This window comes from Anabrus simplex, chromosome 2, assembly GCF_040414725.1.
Source record: "Anabrus simplex isolate iqAnaSimp1 chromosome 2, ASM4041472v1, whole genome shotgun sequence".
NCBI classification, from domain to species: Eukaryota; Metazoa; Arthropoda; class Insecta; order Orthoptera; family Tettigoniidae; genus Anabrus; species Anabrus simplex.
Window position 1 is genome coordinate 332119841 of NC_090266.1, and position 25417 is coordinate 332145257.

General features: G+C 40.3%; 1 protein-coding gene across 11 annotated transcripts in view; it reads left to right on the top strand.

The window, feature by feature from the left end:
• LOC136864113 (uncharacterized) overlaps positions 1–25417 on the top strand; it is a 929406-nt gene that overhangs the window by 72563 nt on the left and 831426 nt on the right. For all 11 annotated transcript variants that reach the window (XR_010859273.2, XR_010859274.2, XM_067140697.2 and 8 more), the window contains exon 5: positions 7050–7234. Coding sequence is in view for 9 of the 11 variants with exons in the window: in XM_067140697.2 (XP_066996798.2) it covers positions 7050–7234 (185 nt within the window). In the remaining 2 variants the exon portion in view is untranslated. The remainder of the gene's footprint in view (positions 1–7049; positions 7235–25417) is intronic.

Here is a 25417-nt window from a genome sequence, read left to right on the forward strand (position 1 = left end):
CCACCATTTTACAACTATAGAGAAAGACTTAAAAATCATCAAAAAGATAGAAAAGGGAAAATTAATGACAGAATTAGAAAATATCTATATCCATCTAGAGAATTAGAAAATATATATATCCATCTAGACCAGCATTTCAATAAGGAAAAAAATGACAAATTCAAAATAAAAAGTCCTTACATGAACGATTTGTCCTTCCTCACAGTCTGGGTAAAACCAAGGACAAATTTTCGCCACTTTTTCATCCCAGGGTATACGAAATTCCCTGTACTTGTGGCAAGGTAGACATTGGCCAAACATGCCGGTCCATTGGTACTTGTATCAAGGAACATGAACAGAATATTCATCTCAACCAGCCAGATATATCAGCAATTGCCGAGCACGCTCTATTGTCGGGTCATGATGTCATGTTCCAAGATATTCGAGCTCTTACCGACATTAGACACTACAGGTCCAGGAGTATACGGGAAGCTGTGGAAATACATAGAAATCCTAACGATTCCAACAGGGACACTGGCCGTTAGGGATTTACTTAGGTAGTTCCCCTCCCCTGTCGCTTCACTATTGTTATTTCGTTTTAGTATTTTCAAATTCATACATTCCTCATTGTCAGATATTTCATTCCAGTCTTGTATATATGTCACACTTGCATATGTGTGTACTCCTGTTGTTATGTGGCTCCCTCTCAGACTGATTCTGATAGTTCCGCCAGCTTCTGCTTTGAACGTTAGCACTGTATCGCATCTGGTGAGCCATCTGGTGACGAATGAACGTACCACTGCCACTTCTATTATAACGTCTAAATTCAAACCTCAATCCTTGAGAAGCCTTTATCATGAACAGTCGAGATTTGCTTCTGATGACGCAGAGCAAAGTTCTCTGCGAAACGTAAAGAATTTCACCTTATTCTCTTGACACGGCATAAGCCCAAAAGTCTATATCATGTCTATAAGTACGGGCCGTGAAAGCATCAATGGCAAGATCTCTGATTTCTTGATTGAAAAGGGCAAAGACATTCTTCAGATCCATGACCGTGACTTGACATTTCTGGCAGATATTTTAAATGAACGAAATCTACAGCTGCAAGGGAATTACAATATAATAACAGTATGGAACAACCAATTTAGTAAAGGGGATTTCTACCATTATGAGTGTTTAGGATATTTTAACTTTGATATTGAACCAGAGAAATAAGTTCATCTTGTAGATTAGCTTCAAGGCGAGTTTCATAATAGATTTAAAGACCTTGATGGTATTCGACAGAAGATGCAACTGTTCAGTGTAACATTTCAGGTACAGTCAGAGGATGCACCACACAGCTTACAGCTAGAACTCATAAATCTTCACTGCGACATATGGCTCAAGGAGCAATACGAAAACAGGTGCTTCTCGAGTTTTATTAACAATTGGACCCGTCTCATTTTCCGAAAGTCCAAATGTTTGTAGGAGAAATAATAGTAATATTCGGAAGCACTTACAGGTGTGAGCAAGTTTTTTCACAAATGAACAAGACTAGGTTCTGATCCCGATTATGAGACTCCCACCTACATCAGTTACGAGACTTGGCTGCTGTAAGAGTCCAACCATACAGTACGCCAATAATTGCTAAAAGGAGGTAAGTTGTAATGGTTGTGTCATGTGAAATCATACAGCCGCGTAGGCTATGGCATAAGGATTGACACAGTAATTGGTGGTTTTTTTTTTGTATTTGTGTACTTTTGTGTCGGCATGGTTGCTTGAAGAGATGGTGCTTTTAATGTAGCCTATTTTCTTTTGTTTTATATTTTTTAACATGTTGATTTGCTACAGAAGCATAGCGGCATAGTGTTAGTCCCTAAAAGAATGCCATTGTTCTTTATTGCATGCATACATACATACATACATACATACATACATACATCCCATACATACATTATCATTATAGACTGTTATACCTTTCAGCGTTCAATCTGCAAGCCTCTGTGAATTTACTAAACGTCGCCACAATCCTCGATTTGCAACTAGTGTTGTGGCCTCATTTAGTTCTATACCTCTTTCTTATCTTTAAATCGTTAGAAACCGAGTCTAACCATCGTCTTCTTGGTCTCCCTCTACTTCTCTTACCCTCCATAGCAGAGTCCATTATTCTCCTAGGTAACCTATCCTCCTCCATTCACCTCACATGACCCCACCACCGAAGCCGGTTTATGCGTACAGCTTCATCCATCGAGTTCATTCCTAAATTAGGCTTTATCTCCTCATTCCGAGTACGTCCTGCCATCGTTCCCACCTGTTTGTACCAGCAATCATTCTTGCTACTTTCATGTCTGTTACTTTTAACTTATGAATAAGATATCCTGAGTCCACCCAGCTTTCGCTCCCGTAAAGCAAAGTTTGTCTGAAAACAGAGCGATGTAAAGATAGTTTCGTCTGGGAGCTGACTTCCTTCTTACAGAATACTTCTGATCGCAACTGTGAGCTCACTGCATTAGCTTTACTACACCTTGATTCAATCTCACTTACTATATTACCATCCTGGTAGAACACACAACCTAAATACTTGAAATTATCAACCTGTTCTAGCTTTGTATCATCAATCTGGCATTAAGTTCTGTTAAATTTCTTACCTACTGACATCAATTTAGTCTTCGAGAGGCTAATTTTCATACCATACTCATTGCACCTATTTTCAAGTTCCAAGATATTAGACTGCAGGCTTTCAGCACAGTCAGCCATTAAGACCAAGTCGTCAGCATAGGCCAAACGGCTTACTACATTTCCACCTACTTGAATCCCTCCCTGCCATTTTATACCTTTCAGCAGATGATCCACGTAAACTACGAACAGCAAAGGTGAAAAATTACAGCCTTGTCTAACCCCTGTAAGTACCCTGAACCAAAAACTCATTCTAACATCAATTCTCACTGAAGCCCAATTGTCAATATAAATGCTTTTGATTGATTTGAATAATCTACCTTTAATTCCATAGTCCCCCAGTATAGTGTACATCTTTTCCCTCGATACCCTGTCATATGCTTTCTCTAGATCTACGAAACATAAACACAACTGCCTATTCCTCTCGTAGCATTTTTCAGTTACCTGGCACATACTGAAAATCTGATCCTGACAGCCTCTCTGTGGTCTGAAACCTCACTGGTTTTCATCCAACTTCCTCTCAACTACTGATCGCACCCTCCCTTTCAAGATGCCAGTGAATACTTTGCCTGGTATATCAATCAATGAGATACCTCAATAGTTGTTGCAATCCTTCCTGTTCCCTTGCTTATAGATAGGTGCATTTACTGCTTTTGTCCAATCTGAAGGTACCTTACCAACACTCCACGCTAATTTTACTACTCTATGAAGCCATTTCATCCCTGCCTTCCTACTATATTTCACCATTTCAGGTCTAATTTCGTCTATTCCTTCTGCCTTATGACAATGGAATTTATTTACCATCCTTTCCACTTCCTCAAGCATAATTTCACCAACATCATTTTCCTCCTCCCCATGAGCTTGGCTGTTCGCAACACCACCAGGATGATTTCCTCTTACATTGAGATGATGTTCAAAATATTCCCACCACCTCTCCAGTTATTCCTGGGGATCTATTATGAGTTCACCTGAATTACTCAAAACACTGTTCATTTCCTTTTTCCCTCCCTTCCTAAGATTCTTTATTACTGTCCAGAAAGGTTTCCCTGCTGCTTGACCTAGCCTTTCCAGGTTATTACCAAAATCTTCCCATGACTTCTTTTTGGATTCAACAACCATTTGTTTCGCTCTGTTTCTTTCATCTACATACAAATCCCTGTCTGCCTCGGCCCTTGTTTGGAGCCATTTCTGGGCCGATGACCTTCGATGTTAGGCCCCCTAAAACAAGCAGGAGCCATTTCTGATAAGCGTTCTTTTTACGTTTACAGGCTGCTCTCACTTCATCATTCCACCAAGATGTTCACCTTTTCCCATCTTTACACACAGTTGTTCCTAGGCATTCCCTTGCTGTTTCTTCTGCAGCATTTCTGTATGCCATCCATTGACTTTCTATATCCTGAACCTGCTTACTGTCTACTGTTCGAAACTTCTCTGTAATCATATCCATGTACTTCTGTCTAATTTCCTCATCCTGGAGATTTTCTACCCTTATTCGTTTGCAGACAGATTTCACTTTCTCTATGCTAGGCCTAGAGATACTTAGTTCACTACAGATCAGATAGTGGTCTGTATCATCGAAAAATCCGCGAAAACTCTTGCATTCCTAACAGATTTCCTGAATTCGAAGTCTGTTAAGATATAGTCTATTATGGATCTGGTACCCCTAGCCTGCCATGTGTCGCGGTGAATAGCCTTATGCTTGAAGACTGTATTCATAACAGCTAAACCCATACTAGCACAGAAGTCCAGCAAACGCTTCCCATTCCCATTAGCTTCCATATCTTCCCCACATTTACCAGTCACCCTTTCGTATCCTTAAGTTCTATTCCCAACTCTCGCATTGAAATCCCCCATTAGCACTGTTCTATCCTTGCTGTTGACCCTGACCACGATGTCACTCAATGCTTCATAAAACTTGTCAACTTCATCCTCATCTGCACCCTCACATGGTGAATACACGGACACAATTCTAGTCCTAATTCCTCCAACTGACAAATCTACCCACATCATTTGCTCATTTAAGTGCCTAACAGAAACTATGTTGGGTGCAGTGGTATTCCTGATAAAGAGCCCTATCCCAGACTCTGCCCTTCCCTTTCTAACACCTGTCGAGTACACTTTATAATCTCCTATCTCTTCCTCGTTATATCCCCTTACCCGAATATCACTTACTCCTAGCACATCCAGATGCATCCTCTTTGCTGACTCAGCCAGTTCTACCTTCTTTCTTCCATAAGCCCCACTAATATTGATAGCTCCCCATCGAATTCCATTTTGCCTGCCAAATGGGAGTGGGACTCCATTACTCCCATAGGTGCGGGGCTTGCTTAAAATGTTCTGAGCTCGGTAAATTCATGAAGCAGGATGCTACCCTACTTGCATGTAGTCCAAGTCAGGATCTCCTCTAACGGGTTATATACCACCGGTGAATTTTATAGCCCTAGCCGCCTGAGCGCAAGGAGGGCCATGACTCGGAATATGTCCGATATGCCCACTCCCATTCCATAGCAACTGGTATCCCGACTCTCAGGACCACTTACTAGGCCACTCAGCCATTGCCCATGGTTCACGAACTAGGACGTGACTACAGTAACCCACAAACATGAACCATCTTTATTGCTTATAGCCTTTAAAATAATTATTTAGTTTCCTGCTACACAGTGATTGAAATGCTTGTTGTTTTGCACATGTTATGTAAACTTGATGTTGAACTCATTTAATTATGCGTCCCTATATGAAATAATATTTGCGCGTATTGTACGGAGTAGCATAGCATGCTATAGTTACGAGGGCGAATCAAATATAAATGGGAACTAGTTTCTTTAATTTATTGCTTCAACCAAAAAAAAATACATTTATAGAGATCACTTTTCTACATAGTATCCTGATAGAAAGAAGAGGGACTTGTGTGGAGCCAGTTGTGCACGAACTCTTGCACACTTGCATCATCCTGAACAGCTGTCCTCCTAGGTCTTGTTTAAATGGTCCAAACACATGGTAGTCTCAGGGCGATAAATCTGGACTCTACGGAGGGTGGTGTTCCAGATGTGTCCAGTGAATTTCCGCCAGTTTTTCTCGCATTAAAGCGGCAGTATGCGGCCTTGCACTGTCATGGAAAGGAATGGCATTTCGGATCGGTTGCCGGTGTCGGTTGTTGCGATATGCAGCTTTTGCTTCATCCAAAAGGTGACAGTGATAGGCTGCATTAATTATCCTCTGTTCGTGAAGAAAATCCACCAGCAAAATATCCGTGGATTCCCAGAAAACTGTTGCAAGCACCTTTCCAACAGATGGGCGTGTTTTGGCCCTGACCGGACCTGCTTCATCTCTTCACTGCCACTTGATGCGTGCTTGCTTTGACTCTTGGGTGTAATGATGCAGCCAAGTTTCATCACAAGTCACAATACAATGCAAAAAATCCTCTCCTTCCTCCTCGTAGCGATGCAGGAGTCTCTGACAAACTTCCTGGCGTCAAGTTTTCTGTTCATGGTTGAGGAGACGAGGAACCCACCTTGCAGACAATTTTCTGAAATGGAGTTCATCTCGGATGATGGTTTAACACTTGCGTAACATTCCTATGGCTAAAACAATTTGCAGAATTTTTATTCACTGATCTTCACCAATAATGTCACGAATGGCAGCAATGTTGTCTGCAGTGATTTTTGTCCGCGGTCTACTTTCCTGAGGTTCATTTTCCATGGTTTCTCTTCCTGTCACAAATTTTTTAGCCCACTTATACACTCGAGCCTGCGAAAGTGCTTCTTCACCAAACTGTGTGCAGAGCCGCCTAAAAATTTTGGTAGGTTTTGTGCCCTCCTTTGCTAGAAATTTAATATGAAGCGTTGCAGAACAGACGTGTGCACCTCTTGCTCACTCACAGCATACTGAAGCAGCCCAGCTCTCCACCGTCGTTTGCGCGTGCAAACCCTTTCTCCAGGCACTGCCACCAAAATCCTGGCAAAGCCCCACCTCAGAATTATTAGTAACAGCAGCGGTACATTCAAATTCCCGTTTATATTTGATCCGCATTCGTACATAGACATGAAAAGGTTAACACAAGATAGCAGGCATGAAGGCATTAAAAGGAGACTAAGTGGCATGAAGGGCTACATCAAACAAGTCTATAGATTATCAACAAAGGCATCATCATCCTCATCATTATTGTAATGTCTGAATTGCAAAATAGAAGTGAATTTTTCATACACATTACTTCTGTTTGGCCAGCTTAGTTTGTTCCTCACTCCCTTTCTGTTGGGGACTTCAGGTTGCAGGTTTGAATCATCGGGTTTATATCCACATTAAAGAACTCTTGTTCATTAGCGTGATTCTAGCACTCTGTTGTCTTTCAAATGTATAGGAATTAAAAGTACCTTAAATTCTGCATTATTATTTTAATTTTCTGTTCATTGTTTCAGGTGTGGAATATAAACAAATTGGGAACCATCCTTGACCTGGTATATGATGATTATGGAATAAAGATTGAAGGGGTGAATACAGCCTATCTCTATTTTGGGATGTGGAAGACCACATTTGCGTGGCATACTGAAGATATGGATTTGTATAGCATAAATCTCCTCCATTTTGGAGCTCCTAAAACATGGTGAGTTGCTGCCCTGGGCAGTGAATCAAAGTAATGTTAGTTGTATAGAGTGCATATATGTTCATTATAGCACTGGGTTGTTGACATTGAAAGGAGTTTGTTTCTCCCACATTATGTCTCCTATAAGCTTTCCAGTCTGTAGAACACACAAGTTAAATATAAATATTACACTATAACATAACTGTAAAAAAAAAAAAAAAAAAAAACAACCATAATTAAACAAGGAGTAAAAATGCACACTATTAAACATGGAATGACATGTTTCGTTCTTGAAGGAACATTCTGTCAAGTCACACTCAAATATTTATGATATTTATGTTTGTCTGTTTAATACTTCGGAACTTGAAATCTGGAACTTACCTTAATGATGACCTCACTTGTCTCTTCTCCATGCTCCAGGAAGTAACATAAATATTCTAAATATTTGAGTGTGACTTGATAGAAACTGATGATGTTCTTTCGAGAACAAAACATGTCATTCTTTGTTTAATAGTGGGTATTTTTATTCCTTGTTTAATAATGTGTGTTTTTTTTTTTTTTTTTTTTTTTTTTTTTTTTTAAGGTATGTTATAGTGTTATATATATATTTAACTTGTGTGTTCGACAGACTGGAAAGCTTTCAAGTTACATTTAACTGAGTCGAGACAGGACGCATGGCTTCCTTCTTAACAAATCGCACAGTATGTGTGTCAATTCTTTTGTTTAAAAAGGTTTGTTACTCAATTGTATAAGAAGTGACTGAAAAGATTAGCATTCAGACATTTGTGATGAAAGGGTTTTACTTTAATTGGCAATTGAATTATCTTCCATCAGCATAAACATATCTTCAAATTCTAGGACTGAATTGGAAATAAATTGCAGTTTGTAGATGAATTTGTTGGAGCTAGTAATACAATTACTCAAATTAGTTTTCTTTCTAAAGTACTCAACAAAAATGTGATTACATGCAAGTTTAGAATGTTTTCACCTCGCAAACTACATGGATTAAACAGGTTATGCAAAAGGTTATTCAGGATATATCTAAAGGATTTTTTAAGAGTTCTTATCTCATGAAATGGCATTCTGCTACCACTAATTGTGTTCTAACTAACCAGCATTATGGACTATCACCCTACATTGTAGTTTCCATTGTAGTTAATTGCATTGGACAATGGGCATGGGAGTCCTATCCCATTCCTCATAGCAGGCTTTCTAAATACCACTGAGGGTGCATGCATGGCAGTGTTTCAGGCTTCGTTTCTAGAGACCAAACGCCCAGAAACCATAGGACTGGCATCAGGACTTTACATCGGGATGTCCTAATATGGGATGACTTTTATCCCTTTTTCCTGATAAAAGCAGAATGTTTTGTGTGTGTGTGTGTGTGTGTGTGTGTGCGTGTGTGCGCGTGCGTGCGCACACCCGTGGAGTGTCCTCTCCGTACAAACAAGAGATGCCTGTATGGTACATAGGGGTCATACTGGATGCTTGACAGTAGGCAGTATTTACCTTCACATTCTTTCCAGCTTATGTATTGGCAAGTTCCCTGCATTACCAAATCGGGTGACAACCATGAAGCCTTTTGAAAAAAGGTCCTGGCAATGGCAAATAAAGTTGGCATGTCCTCTCACGAATCAGTCAGTCGGTTACCATTGATCTGCATTTCGTGCTGTCACCCAGGTGGCATATTTCCTATCATTTGTTTACGTACTCTTCTGAATTGATTTCAATGATGCGGGAATTTATCGAACATCGCCCTTGATAAATTATTTCAGTCCCTAATTCCTCTTCCTAAAAATGAGTATTTGCCTCAATTTGTTTTTTTGAATTCCAACTTTATCTTCATTTTATGATCTTCCCTACATTAATATCAATCATTCAATTGATTTCCACAGTTCTGCATTTAGGGCTGTTGCCATGGTGGCAGGTTGCCCTTCAGTTGTTTACCTACACTTTTCTTAAATGCTGTCAAAGAAGTTCAAAATTTATTGAATATCTCGCCTGGTAAATTATTCCAATCCCAAATTCCTCTTCCCATAAACAAAAATTTGCCCCAATCTGTCCTCTTTTGAATTCCAACTTTATTTTATTATGAATTTTCTTTCTTAAAAAATTCCATTCAAGCATATTCATTTACTATCGTTATTCCATGCCATCTCTCTAATAACAGCTCAGAACATACCACCTATTCGAGCAGCTCGTTCCCTTATTCTTATGTCTTCCCAACCCAAAGTTTGCAGCCATTTCTAGGCACTCCCCTCCATTGCAGCCCTCCTGCTAATCTTAAAATCTTTTTTTCAGAAGGGTATAGGAAGTGTACGTAGGACTGAAAGGACAGACAGACTGGCTGTAAATGACATCCATGTTACCCAACAATTGCTCAGGCTGAATGTTCTCACCTTTCATACATAGTTTAGTTCTAAGGAGTACTGAAAGAGGAAATAAAGTGGCGTTGTTTGCCCACTTTTTATCAGCCTTTCATTTGTTACTTCCAGTGAGAGGATCTCTATCCTACTCCATAGTCTGACCTCTTTAGGTCAAAAGCTTCGCTTCGCTTCATTCTCCTCTCTTCTTGTGAGAGGTTGTCTGTCCTAGTCCATAGTCTGACCCCTCTAGGTCAGTAGCTTCACTTCATTGTTGACTCTTCTAGTGAGAGGTTGTATTGTAGCAGCTATACAGAGAGTAGCTGACACTGGAAATGTCATGCCCAGGCGTGAAGCTTGTGGGCCTAGATGTGGTCTTCACACTGAGGACCGTATCTTAAAACTTACTGCAGAGGACCCCCATCAGACGTACTCGCAAAATCACAACAATGGTGTGTCCCATTGGACTGTCTTACGAACATTACGAGAACATGTGCAGCATATGGAAAAGGGGAGTATGCCAGTGTGGAATGCACATCTCCCCCGTGTGTGTTACCTTCTTTGGTGAGCACACCCCTCGCTGGAAGGAGGGCCCTACATTTAAGCAGGAAAGTATGATTCAAGTGTTAAGACCGAGGACAAACTTTCTTATCCAGAGGCACAGAGAAAGTTCAGAGTCAATGGTTTCTCTGGAATTCTATGTCTCCTTTGCTGAAAAGGCAACTAAAGTACCTATATATCCTGCAAATTTTGTATCTTACGCACCACAAGCATGCTACATCAGTGTTATGGTATGTAAAAAATAAAAGAATAAAATTAAGTTTACCCTCTTAATTCTGTCGTAAAGCTTTTTCACTCTGATTTCCTTCCGTGTGTTCTCATTTCTTACTCTGGCTCTGATTTTATTTTTCTGTCTTCTTGTCAGTGTCCAGGTCTACGCAGCGTATGTCAATATTGGGCAGTGGTACATCTTATATATCACCTCTTTACACTTCATTGGTACTTGCTTCCTCCGCACCAACATTTTAACACTGGTAGAATGCTTTTCCCCGTTGTATCCTTTTACTGATCTCCATGTCCAAACCTGCATCAGTTTGCTTCCCTAGTACTTGAAGCTCTCCATAATTTTGAAGTTTATCTTTATAATTTCCATGGCCAAGCAAACTTACCAGCAGTTGCTCATGACTAATAAAGGGTAAGTAAAAGGATTTATACCTGTGAGTCTTGTGTTACCGACATAAATGCAGGAACACAATATAGGACTCTGATAATTAGGAGAAAGTATTTCCTAACATGTCGCAAGCACAGGGAATGCATCGGCCTTCACACCTGCCCCGACAGCCGGTCCTTCCCCTGCGTACCTCAAGACCAAGAACAAATGTAAAGGAGAAGGGATTTAACTTTCCGCTTTAGCGTGACGAATAGAAGAACCAAGTGTGATGACTCATCGAATTCAAGTGCGTTCCGCCAGGCAGCACTAGAGTGTGGTAGGTCCACAGTACCAATCAGCTGGTCTTATGAATGGTGACACAGGAAACGTATTACTCCGTAACTGATAAGTATAAACACTGTCTTTTTTAAAAAAATGAGAGATTACAATTAAAATACCGCGGCAGAAAACAATGGAAAATTATCATACACGGAAATAAGAGCTATGACCTTCATCACATGTTGCGAAAAGCACAAGTTACTCAAGTGTACATATACATAAATAACACGTAACTCCCAGCATATTAAAACAAACACCAATGAACACTTTAAAGGTAATGCACTACTTACCAACTCAATTTGTTGGTTACTGGACTTTCGAAAGCTTACGTGAAGATTTGGCGGAAGTTCAAGATTGTAAATCTCGCCGGATTTCTTTCATTCGTAAGAAAAATCGGCCCTTCATATAATGATGAACAAATCTGGGGATTATATCCATAACATGTTGAAGACAAACAGCCAGCTCCTGAAGGATCAACTGAAATTTTGTCTATAGAATCGACACAATCAAAAAGAATTTCGCCCCACATCGATTTTGAGTTCAGTTTTTCACGAATTACTTTCTCGGCCTGGAAAAGAATGTCACATATACTTTTCGAAGGGCGTGTTAAAAACACTTCATTATTGCTTGAACCGTGGTCTGTTATTTCGGAGAAAACGGAAAATGTACTGTGATTATTGTTACGTAGAGAATGGGCACAGGGCGAACACTTAATAAATTGCTGAATGGTATGGACGGAGTTTTGGATAAGGAGTACAAGATTTTTAAAAAGTCCAAAACAAAAGTAATGGAGTGCAGTCATACCTAGTCAGGTGATGTGGGTAATATTTGATTAGGAAATGAAGCCTTAAAGGAAGTAGATGAATATTGTTACTTGGGTAGTAAAATAATAACTAACGATGGCAGAAGTAAGGACAAAATAACATGCAGACTAGCACGAGCAAGGAAGAGCTTTCTTACGAAAAGAAATTTACTCACTTCAAACACTGATATAGATGTTAGAAAGATGATGATTGTTGTTTAAAGGGGCTAACAGCTAGGTCATTGGCCCCTAATGGCACGAGGTGCAACGAAATGCAAATTAAAATTAAAACTTCAAAAAGTATCGACTAGAATCTAAAACGAGTGGTGATGAAAAGGTCTTTTCGGCATCAGAAAGCACACTAGAATAATAACCCAAATTTTGATCAACATTAGACTGACCTTTTAATTCTCCATTCGCTGCTGCACTTCCGTCTTAATCTTCTTTCTTCTTTTCCTAGTGGTGTCTAGATTCATTTTCCTGTTGGGAGTTTCACAGGACTTAATCTCATTGGAAAGGTATTTCAGCAAATTACGGAAAATGTGAGACACTGCTCCTGGACGTAATTTCCATCTCGCACGAGACATAACCACTTTTTCACCATTCACTATAAAATTATATGATTTTACTATCAAATCATCAGAGAAGTGAACTTCACAAATTCTACTATTACGCGTTAACACAGTATCCTTTCGTGGAATAGCTCTGGCCCATTTTTCCAATTTATTTATATCCTTTGGTGGTGAAAAGAATCTTAATACCATTAACTACTCTACCATAGCCTGGCTTACAGCCAGGCACGAAAAAGTACGGCATGTTACATACATACATACATACATACATTATCATTATAGACTGTTATGCCTTTCAGCGTTCAGTCTGCAAGCCTCTGTGAATTTACTAAACGTCGCCACAATCCTCGATTTGCAACTAGTGTTGTGGCCTCGTTTAGTTCTATACCTCTTATCTTTAAATCGTTAGAAACCGAGTCTAACCATCTTCGTCTTGGTCTACCTCTACTTCTCTTACCCTCCATAGCAGAGTCCATTATTCTCTTAGGTAACCTATCCTCCTCCATTCGTCTCGCATAACCCCACCACCGAAGCCGGTTTATGCGTACAGCTTCATCCATCGAGTTCATTCCTAAATTAGCCTTTATCTCCTCATTCCGAGTACCCTCCTGCTATTGTTCCCACCTGTTTGTACCAGCAATCATTCTTGCTACTTTCATGTCTGTTACTTCTAACTTATAAATAAGATGTCCTGAATCCACCCACATTTCGCTCCCGTAAAGCAAAGTTTGTCTGAAAACAGACCGATGTAAAGATAGTTTCGTCTGGGAGCTGACTTCCTTCTTACAGAATACTGTTGATCGCAGCTGCAAGCTCACTGCTTTAGCTTTACGACACCTTGATTCAATCTCACTTACTATATTACCATCCTGGGAGAACACACAACCTAAATACTTGAAATTATCGACCTGTTCTAGCATTGTATCACCAATCTGACATTCAATTCTGTTGAATTTCTTACCTACTGACATCAATTTAGTCTTCGAGAGACTAATTTTCATACCATACTCATTGCACCTATTTTCAAGTTCCACGATATTAGACTGTAGGCTTCTGGCACAATCTGCCATTAAGACCAAGTCGTCAGCATAGGCCAGACTGCTTACTACATTTCCACCTAACTGAATCCCTCCCTGCCATTTTATACCTTCCAGCAGATGATCCATGTAAACTACAAACAGCAAAGGTGAAAGATTACAGCCTTGTCTAACCCCTGTAAGTACCCTGAACCAAGAACTCATTCTACCATCAATTCTCACTGAAGCCCAATTGTCAACATAAATGCCTTTGATTGCTTTTAATAATCTGCCTTTAATTCCATAGTCCCCCAGTATGGCGAACATCTTTTCCCTCGGTACCCTGTCATATGCTTTCTCTAGATCTACGAAACGTAAACACAGCTGCCTATTCCTCTCGTAGCATTTTTCAATTACCTGGCGCATACTGAAAATCTGATCCTGACAGCCTCTCTGTGGTCTGAAACCATACTGGTTTTCATCCAGCTTCCTCTCAACTACTGATCGCACCCTCCCTTCCAAGATGCAAGTGAATACTTTGCCTGGTATACTAATCAGTGAGATACCTCGATAGTTGTTGCAATCCTTCTTGTTCCCTTGCTTATAGATAGGTGCAATTACTGCTTTCGTCCAATCTGAAGGTACCTTACCAACACACCATGCTAATTTTACTACTCTGTGAAGCCATTTCATCCCTGCCTTCCCACTATACTTCACCATTTCAGGTCTAATTTCATCTATTCCTGCTGCCTTATGACAATGGAGTTTATTTACCATCCTTTCCACTTCCTCAAGCATAATTTCACCAACATCATTTTCCTCCTCCCCATGAGCTTGGCTGTTCACAACACCACCAGGATGATTTCCTTTTACATTGAGAAGATGTTCAAAATATTCCCTCCACCTCTCCAGTGATAGGTAGGTATCAAATAGGTATTTATTAATGAACATAACAGGCGTTCAGCCCCGAATACATGTTCACAATAATAATAAATAAATAAATAAATAAATACTAACTACTGCTACTGTACACCTTGGCCGTGCCATGAAGCCTGTCAGATACTCCGGAAACGTGACCTCAAAAGTTAGGTCACCACGGTAGTCATCCTCCGTCTCTTCATGCCACGTCCAGCTACTCCCCTGTCTAATTCTAAATTCACACTTAAAACATCAATAACTAATAAAATTAATAAACGTAGTCCAACCTAAGCCACACCTCTCCACCATATACAAAATAAAATGAACAATAAAACAAAAAGACCTAACGCCACAGTTATAGACCAAAACCAACTCCATCTTACCTCCTCAGCCGGGTCTGTATTTACATTCTACTGCTGGTGTTGGCAACTTTCTGCTTGTTATCACTCACACGTACCCACTCATCACGCAACCTTCTTGCTTCAGCATTTTCATCACCTTTATTGTTCCCTGACCTACTCCAAAATAAGCTACAACAGCAACATTACACGATTGCATACCAAACCAGCCGTCTTTCAGATTCCACCTCCTATAGTAGAAGGCTAAATAATAACAACAATATTCCGTCATTGCATTCCAATCCACCATACCACAACTTTTACCAATCCGCGTTAACATTGCTTCATTTCATTTCATTCCGTCATAACACTCCATAATAAAATTACCTCTCCATCTCCAAAAATTTCGGCAATGAATAGCAAATACCAATCACGCATATACCAACACCTCTCCAACATCACATTTCTTCGTCCTCTCCATACAAACAAACCAAAATTTACAAACTGATAATAAAATCACCTCTCTCCAACTCCAAAAATTCAATACTCATACCAGACACCAATACAATAATACCACCTCCCAACTCCCACGAATCCAGCCGTAAATAAACCATCTCAATACCAAACCATACGTCACCTCATATCCACATTTCCAACACCTCATTTCTATATATACCACTTCTACTTCTCCGACAATTACACTCACCTTCTGCCTTCCACTATCTTATATCACCACTTCTCCCACACCACATAACACCTCATAAATTAATCATAACACATAATCATAAATACTAAGCCTTCGATACTTCCAACACCACATTTCAGCTATACAACACCAACTCCACATCATATACCACCTCTACTTATACCACCACTTCTCCAACACCACATTTCAACCCTATAACATATCATAACTTATATACCACTTCTCCATCACAACATTTCAACCTCCACAAATAAATACCATTCTTGCTTCTCAACTCTACTTTCCGTAACCGAACCACCTACTACTGTTTTTTACTTCTAGTAACTACCCCCCCTCTCATGTCCACTTGTACCCCACATTTCTGTCAGATCTCTGTTCCTGAATCCGGCCAAACTCTGGTTGAGACTCCTCAAGTTTAACCTTGCCGTTACCTTTTTACCCTGCTCTTCCTTTACTTCACTGCATACACTTCCCTTACTTCTCTCTTCCCTGCAAATAGTCACATTCTCACTTGGCCTCTCTGCCAGCACTTCTTCACTCTGAACACTGCTATTGGTCACTTTATCACTTGACACCTCTCCATGCCTCTCTTCACACGGTACACTGTTACTTCTTGTATTTTGCCTATCCTCTCCACTAATCGCTGCACTACTCCCTTTTTCTTCAGCCCGCTTTGACTTCATCTCTAAGTCCATCCTCAGCACACTGTTATTTGTATTTCGCCTCACTTGCCTACAGTTTATTGCACTACTCTCCTTTTCTCCCTCTTGTTTTAACTTCGATTCTAAATCCATCAGTCTATCCACAGACCAGATTCTCTTCCAGTTTCTGTCTGACACCACTAGATTTTGACCTCTGATAGTTGCCCTCAGCCCCTGTTTTACAGCCAGTATCTTGTGTTTTCTGAGTAGCCTCTCATTTCTGATCGCGTCACTTCCCACGTCTCTCTTTATCCATATTTTATCCCTCTGGACATTTCCCGCATTTGCTAACACAATATCCGCCATCAATGTTGAAAACAATTGAACCTTTATAGGCCTATTGCCCCTAGTTCTCCCCACTCTCTGCACATCGTCAATATCCACTTCACTAAAATTTATTTTCATTTTTCCCTGTATTAGGTCCACTACTTTATAAGTTGTAATTACTTTGACTTCACTCGTCTCCTCAGGCACTCCATAAATAAACAAGCACTTCTTCCTTCTATATAAAGTATTCGCTTCCAACCTCTCCAGTGATTCCCTGGGATCTATTACGAGTTCACCTGAATTACTCAAAACACTGTTCATTTCCTTTTTCCCTCCCTTCCTAAGATTCTTTATTACTGTCCAGAAAGGTTTCCCTGCTGCTTGACCTAGCCTTTCCAGGTTATTACCAAAATCTTCCCATGACTTCTTTTTGGATTTAACAACTATTTGTTTCGCTCTGTTTCTTTCATCTACATACAACTCCCTGTCTGCCTCGGCCCTTGTTTGGAGCCATTTCTGATAAGCCTTCTTTTTACGTTTACAAGCTGCTCTAACTTCATCATTCCACCAAGATGTTCGCCTTTTCCCATCTTTACACACAGTTGTTCCTAGGCATTCCCTTGCTGTTTCTACTACAGAATCCCTGTATGCCACCCATTCACTTTCTATATCCTGAACCTGCTTACTGTCTACTGTTCGAAACTTCTCACTAATCATATCCATGTACTTCTGTCTAATTTCCTCGTCCTGGAGATATTCTACCCTTATTCGTTTGCAGACAGATTTCACTTTCTCAACCTTAGGCCTAGAGATACTTAGTTCACTTCAGATCAGTTAGTGGTCTGTATCATCGAAAAATTGCCAGAAAACTCGTACATTCCTAACTGATTTCCTGAATTCGAAGTCTGTTAAGATATAGTCTATTATGGATCTGGTACCCCTAGCCTGCCATGTGTCGCGGTGAATAGCCTTATGCTTGAAGAATGTATTCGTAACAGCTAAACCCATACTAGCACAGAAGTCCAGCAAGTGGGTTACTGTAGTCACGTCTTAGTTCGTGAACCATGGGCAACGGCTGAGTGGCCTAGTAAGTAGTCCTGAGAGTCGGGATACCAGTTGCTATGGAATAGGAGTGGGCATCTCGGACATATTCTGAGTCCTGGCCCTCATTGTGCTCAGGCGGCTAGGACTATACAATCTACCGGTGGTCCATAACCCGTTAGAGGAGAGATCCTCACTTGGACTCTTTGCAAGTAGGGTAGCATCCTGCTTCATTAATCGACCCAACTCAGAACATTTTAAGCAAGCCTCGGACCTATGGGAGTAACAGGGTCCCACTCCCATTTGACAGGCGAGGGACTCCTTGGAAACATACGGCACGTTGAACTATTAATTTAACGAAGCCACATAACACACGCGCTTTAAGTGCACAACACGCAGTGAACTGAGTTTAGGAACTGAAAGCAAAGAAAATTCAACTTATTGACTTGAAATTTCTGGCACAATAATGTCTCCCGCACTTTCATACACATGGCTTGCCGGTACTACTGGAGCACGTGTTTGGATACCGTCGCTTGCAGTGGCGCGTCCACAAACTACCATGCTATAACGGCTGAGTCATCACACTTGTTAGTCTATTCGTCATAGCTTTAGTATAGAATTATCCTCCCAAGAGTGTACTGTAGCTCCCGTGGAAGATAGATGCCAAAAATGAAATCGACTCAAAGTGTATTCTTAAATGAGCTAGTAAATTAATTTGGTAATTTTTTTTTTTTTTCGGGGGGGGGGGGGGGCCGAAGCCCGCTCCCCCCGCGTGACCAACGACTCAATCTACATGGCCTCCAACATGCTATTATTTCTAAGAAGAAGAAAGAGATAGCAGGGAAGAGTGGGAAGTGATACAAGGAGTATCTGCCGGTTTCCGAGTCAGACTCGCTACCACGGCAAAGTTTGTATTGGTTGGATAGTGTTAAGGTATGGTATTGAAGGGTCAGGGAAAAACCACGTAGGCAGAAAGAAGAAAGAGCCTACATGTAAAACCTGACATCTTTTGATAGCACATGCAAGGATGTGGGCTGGAAAAAGACCAGAGGTTATGTTAGTTAGGAACAGGTAACATGCACAAACATAAACCAATTCCTTGCAATTTTTGTTATTATGGGGATCAGTCCTTCTTGTCACTGCCGGGTCGGCTCGGGTCTGCTAGCGTCTGGGCTTTGGGCCACAGGTTCGTCCCATTGTCCAGCAGCCAGCAGTCCCTGGTGCCAAGTCTCCTTTTGGAGAGGGGGGAATTAGAGCCAAGCCTTGCATGCAAGGGGCTATCTTCTTCCTCCTGTCGATGTCCCTCTATGCGGTGTTGTTTGAACACACTTGTCACTGCAGATCTAAAACTAAGATTATTAATAACATATGTATATACAAGTTCTCACTGGAGTGCCGGCTGTTTGCCTGCTCTCATGTCCAGCTTACAACCTAGATAGGAAAGAGATAACAGATAGATATTAGTGCTGTTTATAGGGCGCGGGCTGGTGTTCCGCTCCCATGTCTCTGTAGGGGGCGGGGGTGGATTGACACGTCCTTGGCCGTCTGGCTGCGTTGCCGTCGTCTTCTTAAGTTGTACTTTTTGTCAATCTTCCTCGCCTGGTCCCTGGGTCTAGGACAGCTGAAACATATTTACATATTTACATAGGTGTCTGCAGTGTGTGGGTGTATGTGGTATATAGGTGTCAGCTTGGCGGGAGTGGGTTGGCTATCGGCCCCTCGCCCACCCAACCCTGTGGCTGAACAGAATGTGCTTCGGTGTAGGATACTTTTTGTACAGATCAACGTCGTAGCGTCCGATCCCGCTTATTAACGGGTTGATCTTATTACTCCATGACTTTCTGTACATGTTTAGTGTCTGTTTACGTATTTGGTGCCTTATTGAGCTGACTTTCGCAATACTGCGTAGTTGGCGTATTGGCGTGTCGAAAGGGAGTCTGGCCGCTGCTCATAGGCATTTATTTTGTATTAATTCCAGCTTATCCAGGTTCGTCATTGCAGTGAACCCCCACGCTGGGGCTGCGTACATGATTATTGGTCTGATTAAGGCCTTATACATGTTTATGGCTACTTCCGTTTTAATACTGGACTTTTTGTTCAGTATAGGATATAGCTGGTTAAGTCGTATGTGTGCTTTTCTTTGAATATCATTGATGTGGTGTAGCATGGTGAGCTTTCTGTCTAGGACTACTCCTAGGTATTTGACTTTGTCATGCCACACTATATCTTCGTTGAAAAGCTTTAGCGCTTTTATGTTGACTGGCCTGATGGGCATGTTTTGCTTTGTAAATTATGCAGTGTTAAAGTGAGTGTAGAAAGGAAGTTTGTTGTACTGCAATACATTAAATGGGAAAAACATCATAAAGCTGTAACGAATGCGAAGAACAACAAGCATTCCCAGGTTCTTCTGTAACAAAGTGCTAACACTGAATCCAGCAAATCATCTGCGTTTTTCGAGGAACTATGTGAGGTGATGATTAGTGTGAATATTCAACTGAAGAAGTTATATAATACAAAAGTTAAGAGATTTACTGGGCCACCATACTGGCCATAATATTCCAGAGGAATCTATCCTACTCAAGAACTATTTAACTCAATGTTACGAAGACACGATGTCAAAAATCAACAGGAGATAAGCCTGTATTTGTGTCCATTGATGAAAACGAGCGATGCCGAGTGACACTATGTTGCTAATGTTATTGTGGGTGTACTTGAAACGGATGGTCCTGGCAAGATATTCCTTTTAACGACAGACTTCTTGGAGAAAACTAACTACACAACAATTTGTAAATTATTCCCAAGTTGTCAAACATGAGAAAATTCTTCTTTTTGTTCACCTTATATGGTGAAGGTTGCAAAAAGCATCAAGGCATTTTACTACCAAAATGGTGCATATAATGTGTCTTGCTCTGTCTTCCATAGAGTGTCAGAAGAAGTCAAAATACACTTTCCTGATGTGGATAAGCTTGTGGCCAACACAACGAAACTTTTCCTTAACCCTTTCAGTCCCGAATTATCTTCCGGCGTCGAAAAATTTTTTTGCTGCTTAGCAGACCCCTTGGGATTCTCTTAAGTCGTATTAGATTTAAAAACATTTTTGTTGCCATTGCTTCAAAAAATATTCTCTTGTCCAATATATTGGACACTGGGTCTGGGAGGTTGTAAGACCATGAAATCTTACGTGACTAAAATGCAGGTTTAAAAATAGTTTTTATTGCAGGATATGAGTAATACAGTGTTAATGTCAATGATCTGTATAAATAAATCATAAAATAATTTAGACTGACTTTCTACTTCAAAAGAAACACTCCCAAGAAACAAAATGATGTGGTTGACTTCTCATTTTTACATTTCTTCCTAGAAATTAAACCAGTTGTCAGCAGGTACAACTGTAAAAAAGAGCTACCGGTATTTCTCTTTGGGAAAATCAAGTGATGATAAATATGTCTTTCAATAAAATGTGTATTGCGATGTTACCTACCAACTGTGCAGGCTGTGATGTGAAGTACTGATGGATGGCCATGACCTACAGATCTAGGGACTTTGCAGCTCCCTTTATGGAGATCAATGGCTTATTTCCTACAGTTATGTGTAGGCCGATCAATGTTTTTATTTTACCGGCATTGGCACTGTTGAAATTTGTTTTACCAGACTGCAGGGCATAAATATTTGCGTATTTTGAAAAATTTTCAAAATCATCATCATCTGTGATATACTTGATGAAGAAATCAAAAGGATTCTCTTCAGAACCTTGAACATCACTGAAATCATGTTGGAAACGAATTAAGGAAGAAGAGAAAGAGCAATCCTTGTATTGAATTTCAGGCTTTTTGTGTGTCTTTTTTTTTTTTTTCAGCGAGATAATCCTACAGGTGGCCATTGTTTGTTACAGCTGTCTCACTACTTCCTAACTTTACAAGTAAACATTCTGCCATTAGTTGATCTGTCACAACACGTTCACATCCAATTATCATCCGCCAGTCCTGTGAATCCCATTTGGTTTTCATGTCTTCCTTGACGGTAAACTTTGTACGTCTTATCCTGACGCCTTGGCGAACAGCAGCTGGAATATCTTCAGAATTATCCTTTTCATCTGAAATAAAAATATCAAACAGATCTCCAGCTTCGAGCATGTCCAGGAACTCCTTGGCATGAGTTTCATTCAGAACACTGATTTTTTTTTTTCTTCTGCATGCTAGAAAACAAAAATATCACATTTGTACAAAAAATAACCTCAAATTTTTAATGTTTAAGGGCAAAACCTAATTATTATATATTTTGGAAGAATTATTGCCTAATTTAAGCCTGTAATACCTTGCAAAAGATTCACAAGTTGCGAACTCTCATCAGCATCCATGTCATGTACTTCACAAGTTGTTCAGAGATTGTGGTGCAAGGACAACCATTGTGACCTGACGTCCAAAATTTTGGACATTGAATTCGATCGCTTAGTTAGCTCAAGTAAACTTGTTTATTCAGTTATATTATAAAAGTGATACTTATGTTACTCTCCTTCGCACACATGATTTTCTGAAGTCACATGAAGCATATTGCACAAGTAATTAATACAGAAATCTGACTTACCGGATGGTCCTAGCAATGAGTCTGCCATCTTGCTTGTTTTGATGTTTACTTCATAACTCTATCAACAGAGGGCGGAGATATTCGATGCCTTGCACTAGCCAGACGTCCAGAATAATGGTCACGAGGTTTGAAAGGGAGTTGAGACAGTTCACTGCGGTTGAAATAGGATAAAAGTTAGTGTCCAATATATTGCACACCAGGTCTGAAAGGGTTACTCTATTGAGAGTTCAGAGTTTTCATCAAGAAGCTCCTGACCTGCCCTTGCACTACAACCTGACTTACCACAGGATCTAAGGCACATCTCAAATACAGTTTTGCTACACTTCCTCATATGATTAATTATATGGAAAAACAACGAGGGTCATCAAGAAAATCCATAAGACAGAGGAGGATCTGAACTTTGAAGGACAAAAGTAAAGTGGTGAGTTACAAAATGAAATCAATCCTGGATGAAAATGAAGGATTCCATACTATGTGCAAGCTTTCCAAGATTTTACAAGGTGGAGAATTTGATACTAGAGTTTTTGAAGAAGAATTCTCCCCAAGTGACCTTGTGAACCTAAAAATTGCACCTCTCACATCTGTAGCTGTAGAGAGAAGTTTCTCTAGGTACAGGCATGTTCTGACACATAACCGCTGACTATTCACGATGGATAGTCTACGTATGATTATGGTTGTTTACTCCAATGCAAAATAAGATTACTGTCAGCCAGTCATGCATGAACATCATGAAGATTCTGGCAAGTAATATTTAATATGTAAAAGAGTGCTATACAGTTTCAGTTCTAATTTAATAACAATTAAATTAATTAAAATGGGCATTATTGTATTTAGTGATTTAGGTTTCAATCCTATCTTTTGTGGTAGGAAAGTGTTCTTCATATGAATGTGGTTTTGGATAAAATTTAAAATTTAGCTAATGTTTTTAGTTATGCCCATGTTACATACACTTCCAGGTAAATTAAGACATCACCAGAATTCAGTTTGATCAAGTACCTTGAAGCCTTTTGTGGGGGGTGTTCCTTTATGGCAAGTAATGTATTTATATGCAAAGTGTGTTACACAGTTTCAGTTCTCATTTTCTTAACAATTACTTTAATTAAAATACATTATTCTATTTAGTTTTTAATGTTCCAGTCCTATCTTTTGTGCTAGGAAGGTGTGTTTCTTATAAATACGGTTTTGGATAAAATGTAAGAATTTGTAGTGATGCCCATGTTGCATACACTTCCAGGTAGGCCTAAATTAGGAGATAATTATTTCTGTAAAAACAAGGGCTGTGCATTGAATGGAACAGGGATTTATTTCTTGTAAGACCATTGCTACTGTCGCACTAACACACAGAAGGTTTTTGGCGATGCAAGGACGTGAAAGGGTTAGGATTGGGAAGGTGGTGGCTGTTCCATAAACTCTCCGAACGATTTAATATACATGGCAGTCTTCTGACCCTTCTTGCTGGCTTCCTACATAACCGTTGGCAGAGAGTGGTAATATCAGGCACTTCATCCTCATGGTTACCAGTCACCTCCAGTGTCCCACAAGGCAGTACTCTTGGCCCCTTGCTGTTTTCTTTGTTTATGGACGATCTGCCGTCCGAACTCAATGAAACAGCGAATACCCTACTCTTCGCTGACGACTGCAAGATATTTAGGGAGATCAGGAATCCAGCAGAAGCAGCTCTGCTACAGTTCTCACTTAATGCCCTCTCGAACTGGTGCCGTACTTGGAAACTTATCCCCTGTTGTAACCAAGGTTGAGATTTACAAAACACAACTTTATTATTCGCTTCAAATGCAAAATACACTATTTACACAAATAAAACTGAAATTTAACTTGAAGCAAAATGAATTAGGAATCTTGAGAAAGAGTCTATCTTTTGTACACTATATACAAGTTTGCAGTATTTACATCCACTACTATCTCGAAAAGATAGTCCTTGATATGAAAGTCGATAGTCGAAAACTATCCGAAGTACTGACATAAATGTTTTGGAAAGTCCTTCCTTGCTGAGTTCATAAAAGCAAGTTCAATGTTGGAAGAATTCTTACTTAGCGAAACTAAGGGAGCTTGCATTAATTAAGGAAATATGACGGTATGTAATAGTATGACTGGATATGGGTAGCGGAATTAGAGGAGCGGTGACCAGAGGTGAGACCTCGTACTGCCAGAAATTCAGTCCACCTGGCCGAAGCACATTTTCAAGAGGAGTAGCCTCCGTGCTCGACGTAGGGTGTATTCTGGAGCTGGACACCGGGGCAAGTGGGCATCTGGACAGGCTGGGAGTTCCTCTTTATAGTACACACACGATGGTTCAGGCACGTGCACTGAGGGCTGCGCGTCAAGGCTAGAAGAATGACACTTGGCGCGCGTGTAGCTGGCTGGCGGAGCGAGAAGGGAGCGCCGGACATACAACATCCCCAATCCACAAAAATGCAGCCACATGACCATAACACTACGTAAATCTCCTCTACCGACATCATATTACCTACTCGACAAGCCCATCACCGTGGTTACGCAACAGCGTGACCTAGGTGTAATATTCGATACAAAATTACAATTTAAGACCCATGTAGAAACATATACAACCAAGGCTATGAAATTACTAGGCATTCTCTATCGCTTCACAGAAATTTCTGACCCCATTGCTCTTCGTCACTTCTTCACGATCATTCAACCTCTCTTAAACTACTGCTGTCCGATTTGGACAACAGCCGCCCCCTCCAATACTAAGCAGTTCGACAGAGCAGTGTCCTTCTTTGCTGCAGTTGTAAGGAACAGAAATCCCAAGCTCAGAAATCTGTCTACGCAGCAGGTATTAATGGCAATTGATGTGTCACCGCTCCATATCAGGCGACAGATAGCTGACCTGAGTTTCCTCCACGGGATCTTAAATGGACACTACCGCTCGGAACATCTTGTCTCACTCTTCTCTCTCCGCGTTCCTTCCCGCTCCACCAGAACCAAAGACCTTCTCCACATTCCCCACACTCAGCATTTAATACTTCAACGATCTTTCCTAATCCGCCTCCCAACACTCTTTAACAATATTAATAGGAGACAAGAGCTTGATATAGCATCAAATAAAAGTGTATTTGAGAGGTGTGTAAATAGTATCTTAAAGATAAGTTGATGTGAAGGGATTACACCGCCATCTTGACCCACGACGCCTTGGCTATGAACATGGACATTCTCATGGTTTTCGATTTGGACAGTTATTAGTAGGATGTGTACCTGATCTTGTTATATTTTGTTATGTTTGTTATATTTTATTATGAAAGTTTACGTTTGTTAAATAGTCTGTTGACAGTGCAAGTAGAAATTTGCTCAGTGTAGCTGTATCTTGTGCTTCGTGAATAAATAAATAAATAAATAAATAAATAAATAAATAAATAAATAAGATACACCAG